The 10,404-nt window shown below is 40.3% G+C and overlaps 1 protein-coding gene across 1 annotated transcript; it reads left to right on the top strand.

Moving 5' to 3' along the window:
• The first annotated feature begins 3,082 nt into the window (after positions 1-3,082).
• Positions 3,083-7,347, top strand: CHRAC1 (chromatin accessibility complex subunit 1). The gene is made up of 3 exons (XM_027845125.1): positions 3,083-3,292; positions 5,868-5,994; positions 6,582-7,347. The coding sequence occupies exons 1-3, from the start codon at positions 3,146-3,148 to the stop codon at positions 6,722-6,724; spliced, it is 417 nt and encodes a 138-aa protein (XP_027700926.1). The 5' UTR covers positions 3,083-3,145; the 3' UTR covers positions 6,725-7,347.
• Positions 7,348-10,404: the final 3,057 nt, after the last annotated feature.

Here is a 10,404-nt window from a genome sequence, read left to right as displayed (position 1 = left end):
ACTTACCACCTAGGGTTGTTGTGAGGATCAAAAGAGATAAATATAAAACATTAAAGCAATACGTATGTGCTATTATTACCTTATATTGCTTTGTGTGTTTGAGGTTTGATTTTTTTTTTGTCAATGTTCTATTTTATACTTTTATTTTGGCTTTCCCATTATACTATAAACTTGTCAAGGGGAGGAAAATCCATTTCTTCTGAATCTCTGCAGAGGGTAAGTACTATTTGTTGCTAGGTAAATTTTAGACTAAATAGACTAGATCTTTTGATTCTCTTTGGTCTATAGAGGATTTTACTTTAATAGAAGGAAAAAAATCAAGTAGAGACTGAATGATGACTTCTTGGACTTTTTAATGGTGGAGATCCCTTTGAGGCTTCTGGATTATTCTCAAAAATGACTACTGACTCTTCAATAAACATGTCAATTTCTTATGTTCCCAATTGTTAGTCCTATCTCCTTCAAGTACTACCTTTTCATGTTATTGTTATTCTTTCCCCTAACAATGTAACCTAATGGAAAAAATGGTGGACTTAGGAGGCAGGAGAACAGGTGTAGTGTTGCAAATTACTTTTCAAAAAGTAAAGCATTATTATGTGTGGGTTATTATTATGTATCTATTATTTGCAACTTCTGCAAGTATTTGTCCTGATAATGTTTGTTAGTGTATCTGAAACAGGGAGTAACACTTGCACTAATAAATGTTTGTTAAATTTGTTATGAGAAAAATTCTTTGCAAACCTTAAAGGGCCATGTAAATCATCAAGAGGCATAGCAGCTACAGAATCACTCTTCATCAGCTCTAAGAAGGTATCAATTGATGGGAGTAGGATAGGAGGAAATTTGCCCCCACCAGGTGTTCCCTTGTCTGTAAGCATGTTCAGTGAAGGGTATTATAATCCTGGTTTTTCTGCTCTCTCCTTTTGTCAGCCAGTCAACAAACATGTATTACACACCCACTATTTACTAGACATTGAAGTAAGCACTGGAGATACAAAGAAAGGCAAAAGACAGTCCCTGCTCTCAAGGAGCTCATGGTTTAATATGGCAACAATACGCAAACAGTCATATACAAACAAGCTAAAAAGAGGATAAATTGAAATAATCAATAGAAGAGAGACACTAGAATTAAGGGGGATTGGGAAAGGCTTTCTGTAAAACGTGGGATTTTAGCTGAGATTTTAAGGAAGCCAGGAGGTAGAAATGAAGAGAGAAAGCATTCTAGGCAGGGAGGACAGCCAAAATGCAGAGATGAGTGTCTTGTTTGAGTGAAAACAAGGAGGCCAATGTTACTGGATCAAGGAGTACATGGAGGGCGAGGAGGGCAAGGTGTAAGAAGACTGGAAAGGTGGGAAAGGGTCTGGTTATGAAGGGCTTTGAATGCCAAAGTATTTTATATTTGATCCTGGAAGTGATAGGGAGTTATTAGACTTTACTGAAAGTTTGGAGGGGGTGAGGTAGGGGTGGTCACAAGGTCAAACTTTAGAAAGGTCCCTTTGACCTTGGAGGATGGACTGGAATGGGGAGACTTACAGTAGGGAGACCAATCTGCAAGTTAACGAAATAATCTAGGCATAAGGTGATGAGGGCCTGTACCAGGATGTGAGAGAGATGCTGCAAGGTAAAATCAACAGATCTTGGAAACAGATTGAATGTTCCTGGGCAGGAGGGGGAAGAGGTGGGGGAGAGGGAGGTTTGAAAGTGAGGAGTCAAGGATGGCACCTACATTGTAATTGTCACTGGGAGGATGATGCTACCTTGCAACAGTAATAGGAAACTTAGGTAGAGGGAAAGGTTTTTTTTGGGGGGGGGGAATAATTAATTCAATTTTGGACACGTGGAGCTTAAGATATCCACTTGACATCCAGTTACCCACCTCCAGTAGGAAGTTAGAAATGATACTGAGGGTAAGTGGATTTGAAAATCCACAGCATAGGTATGATAATTGAATCCAGGAAAGTTGATAAGCTTACTAAATGGTATAGAATATATCACTAAGTGAAACAGTATAAGGAAGAGGGCCCAGGACAGAGTCCAGTGGGTCACCTGACGTCAGTAGACTCTGACTTGAATGAAAAGGCAGAGTAAAGAAGAGAGTAGAATCCGCCAGATATGTGGGAGAACCATGAGTAGGGCCATGATAACTTAGAGAGAAGACTGAATCAAGAAGAGTGTGACTGACAATGTCAGAGGATAGAGAGGTCAAAAAAAAGGATGAGGATTAAGAAAAAGTCATTAGATTTGGCAATTAAAGAGAATGTTAGTAACTTCGGCTGGCGAAAGCAGTTTCACTTGAATGTTGAGGTCGAAAACTGTAGAGAGTAAAAGGAAGTGAAGGAACCGTTTGTAGAACTGCATTCTCAAGTTTAGCCACAAAAGAGAGGAGACATACAGGACCATAGCTAGCGGGGTTGGATGGATCGAGGTTTTTGATGACCTGGGCAAATCATTTCTTTTCTTTGGGCCTTTGCTTTCCCCCTTCTAACACTAACTACTATGAAATTCTTACAAAACCATCTGCTCTTTAACATAATATAAAAATGGGTTGGATGCTTGGTTCTGCTCTTTTTTGAATTAACAGATGGTTCGCTTCTAGGGTCCTTTCCAAGGCGGAAGTTTTAGGATTTGATGTACTCGATCATTGAAGTCGCCTCGCCTGCAGGTGCTACAGCGGGGGGAAATCAAAGACGATGATGACTAAGACGACAACAGATCCTGCGGCAGTCCTCTCAGAGCAGACCCGCAGACATGTGACGTCCGGAGCATATGCTGAGACGCGAATTCGGACACCGACTCCCAGGACCAAGAGAAACGTAGACTCAGATTTCGAACTACCCACGCGGGTCTGACGGTCTCCCTTCCTTCACCGAAGCCACGAGAGCAGCGGCGCGGCGCGGAGCATTACGGGACTTGTGGTCACCTCCCTCGGGCCCGCCCTTTGCTGGGGCCAGTGGTCCCGCCCCTAGAGAACTACGCTTCCCATAAGGCCACGGGCCACAAAGGCTCCCTTTCAATGAACTTTATTTGTCAAACTGCCCAGCGGATATCTCGGAAGGGGCGGGGGCCGCGGGGGCCGCGGTGGCGGCAGCAAGAGTAGTGGCGGCCGCGCGATTTCTGCCACTGCTGCCGGGGCGGGGGCGGCAAGATGGCGGACGGGTTTGGCGGCAAAGAGAAATGCAGCGACCAGAGGCTGGTCTCGCTTCCCTTGTCTCGCATTCGGGTGATCATGAAAAGCTCCCCGGAGGTGTCCAGCATCAATCAGGAGGCGCTGGTGCTCACGGCCAAGGCCACGGTGAGTCGCGGGAGGGAAGGGAGGAAGCGAGGGGGGAGGGGGAAAGGAGGTGGTGTCCAAGCTCCCCCCAACGGCCGCGTCTCGCGCGCCGCCCCCTGGGAGCCACGGCGGCGGCCCCGCGCGCACGCGCTGCCTGGCTTGGCGCGAGCGCGAGCACAAGCGCGAGCACGAGGGGCAGTTGGCCCGCAACCTTTCGGGGCCTGCGGAGGGGAGGCGTAAAAAAAAAAAAAAAAAAAAAAAAAAAAAAAAAAGGACGGCCATTGGGATTCGGGAGGGCGGAGCCCTGGCAGAAAACCATCCCGCGTGGCGGTCCGGGAGTTTTCAGTCGTTTGTTGGATCTGCTTTTGGGTGCAGAGCTGTGGGTCCCAGGGGACCCCAACCGGTGTTGCAATAGATCAACGTGGAGCAACCCTAGACACCCTAACCCTGGGAGGAAAAACGCAGGGGAAATGAGACAGCCAAGCCAGGGAGAAGTTCTGGGTTCAGAATATTTCCAAGCATGTCGGATGGAAACCGTTTAATAACAAAGTTGCTATGATTGCTTCCACCCCAGTATAGTTCATCAGAAAAGATGAACTAAATTTACAGCGGGAGGGATTTAGACAGTAAGATCATTTTAAGAATAAAGGTTGTTAGGTAGATACTGACATAGGTTAGGGGGGGAAATTGCAGAGGATAATGGGTTTTTAAGGTAAAAACTTTCAAAAAAAAGTCAGCCCGCATTAATCAATTCATGACTTGCTTTTTTGTTTTGCTTTGGGGGGAAGCGAAGGGGTGGGGAGGGTGAGTGACCTTTACCTGCTGAGATCTCAGGTTTAAGATTCTGCCCTTCCTCAGCACTGGTTGGAAGTGCCCTTGACTCTCCTGGCCAAATGCAATGTGATCTATTGCAGCTGTGTTATGTCTCCCTAGAAATTCTATTCCAAGGCACTCGTCGGAACGGAATGAATCTAGGGAACAAATCTGAATTGTCAAGTTAAGAGAAAGAATGTAACTTTTCCGTGATTTTGGACAGAGACGGGCGTTATGACTGGAATAAAAAAGCAGAGAGAGTCTAGTAGACATAGCGAGGTGGCTAGCATTTAAAGCTTGAAGATTTGCAAGCTCTTTACAAATATTATGTAATTTTGTCCTCACAACAACCCTGAGAAATAGGTGTTGCTGTTATTCCTATTTCACAAATGAGGAAACTGAGGCACATAGAAATTAAGTGACTCACCCAGGTTCACACAGCTAGTAAGCTATTTATATTTGAAATCCACACTCTCACTGGCAACCTTATTCTTATATTTACCCTGCCGAGCTATACCCCAAATTTACCTTAAAATCCCATTATACTCTGTAACTTCCCTTATTAACATATCAATGTCTAACAATCTATAGGTTTAAGATGTCCGGATCCCTCCTGCTGTAATTGTATTTTCTGAGTTTACAAGGAGAAAGAATTGTAGGAATTTTGTGTGTAGTGGTTGCTTTATACATTCTGTTTAATCATGATAGCTTTAATCTTCCTTAAAGTGTATCTCACCCTTAATGATCACTTTTTCTACTCTGAACTCTTTCGTTTTAGTGGGTTTCAAAACTAAACACTAAGTGCTTGACTAGGGTTGAATAACAAAGGTTTCACAGTGTTTTATGCTTGTTGACACAGTATCTTTTTTTTTTCCTAAACTATTTCCAAATTGATTCCTAGTCCACTTGTGGTATTCTTGGTTAGAGCTTGTCATTGCTAATGGGTTCCTGTTTCATTTTGTCCTGTTACTGCCATTTCTCAAGATAGTCATAGGGTTTATTCACCTTATTCATTTTAAGTCCTTACCACGAAGACTTGGACTAGAGACTTTTTTCCAGCTCCTTTGCTGATATGAGCTTAATCCAGCAGCAGCTGGAAAGCAGGGGAGCTTTCTGGGTCCTTACTTTTATTAGGCTACTAGCTTTTAAAGCTGAAACCTCCTTTATTACCTCCTTGACTGAGAAAGTATGGGCTAGACAAGCCAAGCTTTGGGGGAGTGCAGCACAGTTCAGGCTGGTGCTTTGCATCAGTTTAAGAGATATTTTTGTCTATCCTCAGCATGGAGGAGTTAAGCTGGGAGCAAGAAGTCTGGCCAGCTTTACAACTCCCAACTCATTGGCTTCATTATCTGGTTTGCAGTGGTGTGAATTACCAGAACTTCAGATATACCCATATTCAAATGGAAGGTAAAAAAAATTGCATCTCTAGAGCCAAATATGATTTTTTTAAATAATCCACATTACTTTTCTCTTCCATTACTCTAGGTAATTGATCATTGGCTGACTTTCTGATTCATTGCTCTATTTTTAGTCAATCATTGATAATAATTGATTTACGTACTTAATCTAAAATACATTTTTGTGGAGTGACCATTTGCTACACTTCTCTCAACATCAAAGTGATAACTACAGTGTAATGACCTTGTGCCTCCTGTAGTGACATTAAAGCCTATAATGTAATTTAAACTTGAAGTTTTCTGAACTTAGTTTGAATTTAAAATAGGGACTAATGTAAAGTACCAGAATGTTTCTTGAATTTTAATCTTTTCCCATCTCATTTTAGGAACTCTTTGTTCAGTATCTAGCCACCTATTCCTATAAACATGGCAGTGGAAAAGAGAAGAAAGCACTTATTTACAGTGACTTATCAAATACTGCAGAAGAGTCGGAAACCTTTCAATTTCTTGCAGGTACTTAGCTTTTGAAGCAGCCTGTAAACATGTCTAGTAGTTTACAGTTTGAGTTTCATATTGCAGTCATGAAAATAGAACCTTTCCTGATTGAGATTGCCACAGGTTTCTAAATATAGCATGTATGCAGGTAGATGAATGCTTGGCAGGTTTGGCAAGCATAGCAGGTATTTCATCAGATCAGGGTATTCAGCCCCTACTCAGCAGAAAAAGATCAAAACTATTTTTTGCAGCCCCAGCAAAAGCAAAACTTTCGCCTTTTGTTATTGGATGGCATCACAACTTAAAATATTTTAGCTTTGTGTGCACTGTTACAGAATTGTCCAAAGGTAGTTCATATCCTGTCTGTATTTTAGAAGCAGTGAGGGTAGTTTGCCTAGGCATTCAGTATAGTCTGCCATCAGTGATAGGTATATTTTTTAACGTTTGTTTTTCTTATGTTGTTTTCCAAATGTCTACCCTAAATTCTGTCATTCTTTACAAGCTGATAGAAATAGGCATTTTAAACAGGAGTTGGTACTCTTTGAAATTTGCATTTGTGGTTGTCTACTACAACTGTTTGCTGATACCACAATTTTTATTTTAAGATATATTACCAAAGAAGATTTTAGCCAGCAAATATCTGAAAATGCTTAAAGAAGAGAAGGGGGAAGGAGAGGAAGAAGATGATGAGGATGAGGAAGATGAAGATGAAGATGATGAGAGTGAGGAGGAAGAAGCTGAATCTTAAAACATAAAATGCAACACTTTATAATTAACCTAAATTGTGCTACCAGCCATGCTTTTGCACTTGGTCCCTTTCTCTTAAACTAAATACAGAGCTGTTAAATTTTATTCCCATAAGTTTTCTATGACTCCCAACAGATCATATTATTTTTAGGATAGAATTTTATATCCAATCCATCTATCCACTCTACCTTGAGGAGTAAGTAAAACCAAAACCTCTCATTTACATGATATTTGAAGGTGTCACTGAGCTGTATATTTATTCTAATATCTTGCTTGTCTTATTTGGCATTGAACTTCTACATTCTTAAGGGAAACAAACATGAAATGCTTCTCTTTTTCATTAATTGATATAGATTTAAGTTCTAGTGATAGTAAATGTAAATTAATATATGTATATTATGAAATTATTTCATTTGTGGACCGTACTTATTTTCAGTTGAATATGTAGTTTATTTTCAGTTAAATATGTAGTACATAGCATATTACATATTAATTTCTGTATAGCAAGAAATTTTTACCTTTTGATAAAAGAGTGCTATATTTTTTACTATAAAAGATTTTTGATTGTATTTTTAAAAAATTGTACATAATTTTCCCCCTAATAAAATGGTCCATAAATCAGGACAGCCCTGGACTACTGTTATATTTTGCTTCATTTGCTTTTTTTCAAAAGGCTCACTTGCTAGAGAACCCTAAACATAGAATCGAGAAATAGCAGGAGGATTTCAAATAGGTTCTGTTGGGGTAATCCTAGTTACAAATGAAATTTAAAAATATTTCCTAAGAACTCTAATCAACACAATGATCAAGTGCATGATTTCAGATGAACCATGCAATGCTTTTCCTGACAAAGAGAGGTGATGGACTCTATGTGTACAGAATGAGACATTTTTTTGGAAATGGCCAGTGTAGGAATTTGTTTTTCTTTACTATGCGTAGTCAAAACAAAGTTTTTGTTTTTCTTTTCTTTTTTTTTTAAGAAAGGGAGGAGGGAAAGAGAGAAAATAGATTTTTAGAAATTGAAAAAATTAAATTAAAATATTTCCCTCTCCATTGGCAGAGGTTATGAAAGGTCTTAAGCTTGTGTACTGAAACGAATTCTTTTCAAGTCCTTTTCTTTCAGGTTGAGTACATAATTAAGAACTACACAGGCTTTCTACATATTGTGCAGTTTTCAACATATATGTTTTAGTACTGATATGTGTATCTATGACATTTATTTTAGGTTATAAATTCCTAAAGGAAAAAAAAACTGTTTTTGTGTAGCCCCCAGGATAGCACTAAGTCTTTGCCGGTATTCAGTTGGTGAACAAGGCCTCTTGTTTCTACCTTTATGTTATGTCCCTGACTTGCAATTTGCACTTTAGCCTTCCTAATTCAGGCCCTCATCTTACATTTGTTCTGTAATGGCTTCCCTAATTAATCTCTTTGCTTCTAACCTCCTTATTCTACAATCCTTACATACCCTTTAACCCTTCTTAAAATACATGTCACTTCCCTGTGTGAAAGAAAATTTTTTAAGAACAACTTTTTACTTCAAAATAAATTCCAGACTTAATAAGGTAGTATTCAATGTTTTCCAGAAGCAGGTCACACCTACTGACAGCATTCTCCCTCACTATACTGTTATGTGAATCCTTAGCTTCAGTCCAAATTATCCCTTCCCCACAATAATAGTGTGTATTATAATTTACAGTATGCTTTCATATAATATCTGTTCTGCTGACTTTCTCAGGAAAGTCACACACAGCTCCTGACAAACCTAAGGTGCTATATACCTTGCATTCTCCTTGCTCAAAAGACCTTCTTAGATTACCATCCTTTAAAAGAGCTCAGTCCCATTTAACCTGACCAACTCACAAAGAAGAACAAAATACTAGAACCCAGAGCTAGAATCAATAGTCCTTTATAAATCACATTCTAAAACATTCTGCTGTGTTTAAACATCTCTAGTGATGGGGGATTGCACTGAAATCTGTATTGTCACTTTCACCCATTTCCTTTGATTTGTTTCACTAGTGCAGAATCTTGGTTATAATCACCTTTACAAATACAGGATGACACAAGCATGCTTAGATAGTTTGGGAGTTTAGTGGACTGCAAACCCAATGAATCAGCAGCATGAAGATGCAGCTGAAAAGAACATAATGCCATTTTGGGCTACACTGAGAAACATAGCTTCCAGAAATAATTCCAGAAATAAGGTGATAGTTCCTCTGTATTCTGCCTTGGCTAGACCATATCTTGAGCAGTTTAATTTTGGACATTAGAAAGTTGGGGACTATCCAGAAGGCAACCAGGATGCCATGCAAGCATCTGTTGAAGGACCTGGGGATATTTAGTGGGGTTTGGGGTGGGGGGGGAGAGAATGATAGCTATCTTCAAGCATTTTAACAGCTTTCAAGGTAGAAGAGACATTAGATTATTTTGTTCTGTTTAGCTCGGAGGGAAGAACCAGGAGCAGTGCAAGGAAATTGCAAAGAAGTAAACAGGCTTAATATCAGGAAAAACTTGTTAACATTTAGAGCCTTGATTACCTGAAAAGGTTATGAGTTATCTCTTATGAGAAGACTTCAAGCCAAGGCTAGATGTGCGCTTACAGGTATGTTATAATGGGGAGTCCTTTCAGCTATGCATTGAACTAGATGGCCGTTGAGGTTAAACAATGGGGGAAACATGAACGTGTTTGGAGTCAATGGAAAAAGAACTAATCAAGAAAGTGAAGATAAGGGAGAAGAGGAGGTGATTCTGGGGACAATTTGCTGGAAAAAATGGAATAAAGGGGACATGAAGAGGGGTTGGCTTGGGCAAGAAGGGCCACCTCTTCAGCTTTTCCAGTTGCTCTCCTCTGACCTATTTCATTTTAGCAGTGCCCTGCTTGAAAATGATAAAGCACTCCAAATATGGTCTTATGAGATCAGAGCACAAGGAGACTATGTCATACCTTGTCACAGATATTAGTAGTATGACAAAAAAAAAAATCCTGATAGAGTCTCTAACCACCCAGCAGTAAACCTATGATCCTATGTTCATTTTTGCCTTTATACTCTCTGGATTCATAAGTATTGCCATTTGCAGTTGGACTCCCAGACTTGGACATGTGTCCCTATACTGAAATCAATCGACAACCATTTGTTAAACCCCCACTAGTGCCAAGCACTGTGCTAAGCACTTAAGATACAAGAAGCAAGACATTACCTTTGCTCAAAGAGCTTACATTCTAATGGGAGCATACGTTCTATTTATCTATCTATATGTGTGTGTGTGTACACACACACCACACACTCATAAATCTATATACAAGATAAATAGGAGATAAGTAATGGAGGGAAAGCATGGGAGTTAAGAGGGGTTGGGGAAGTCTTCCAGTAAAAGAAGGGAATTTAGTTGGGACTTAAAAGCCAGGGAAGAGCAGTTGGAGCAGAGGAGGGAGAGCATTCCAGGCATAGAGTCCAGAGAAAATGCCTGAGAGATGGAGTGTCTTGTTTGTGGAACAACCAAGAGGGCAGTGTCACTGGATTGAAGAGTTAGTGGAGGGGAGTAAGATATAAGATAACTGGAAAGGTAGGAGGGGGCTAGGTTATGAAGGGCTTTAGATGCCAAGCATCTAAAATTTTGCATTTGATCCTAGAAGCAATAGGAAGCCACTGGAGTTTACTGAATAGGGGCTTGGACCTGTGC

This window comes from Vombatus ursinus, unplaced genomic scaffold (genome assembly GCF_900497805.2).
Source record: "Vombatus ursinus unplaced genomic scaffold, bare-nosed wombat genome assembly UNPS02005236.1, whole genome shotgun sequence".
NCBI classification, from domain to species: domain Eukaryota; kingdom Metazoa; phylum Chordata; class Mammalia; order Diprotodontia; family Vombatidae; genus Vombatus; species Vombatus ursinus.
This window is presented reverse-complemented; position numbering and strand designations above follow the sequence as displayed.

What these genes read in the sequence shown, in the direction of transcription:
- CHRAC1 (XM_027845125.1), top strand. Translation starts at nt 3,146, where the DNA reads ATGGCGGACGGGTTTGGCGGCAAAGAGAAATGCAGCGACCAGAGGCTG. An exon ending in TGCTCACGGCCAAGGCCACG is followed by an intron (nt 3,293 to 5,867) that starts GTGAGTCGCGGG and finishes ATCTCATTTTAG; the next exon opens with GAACTCTTTGTTCAGTATCT. An exon ending in AACCTTTCAATTTCTTGCAG is followed by an intron (nt 5,995 to 6,581) that starts GTACTTAGCTTT and finishes TTTTATTTTAAG; the next exon opens with ATATATTACCAAAGAAGATT.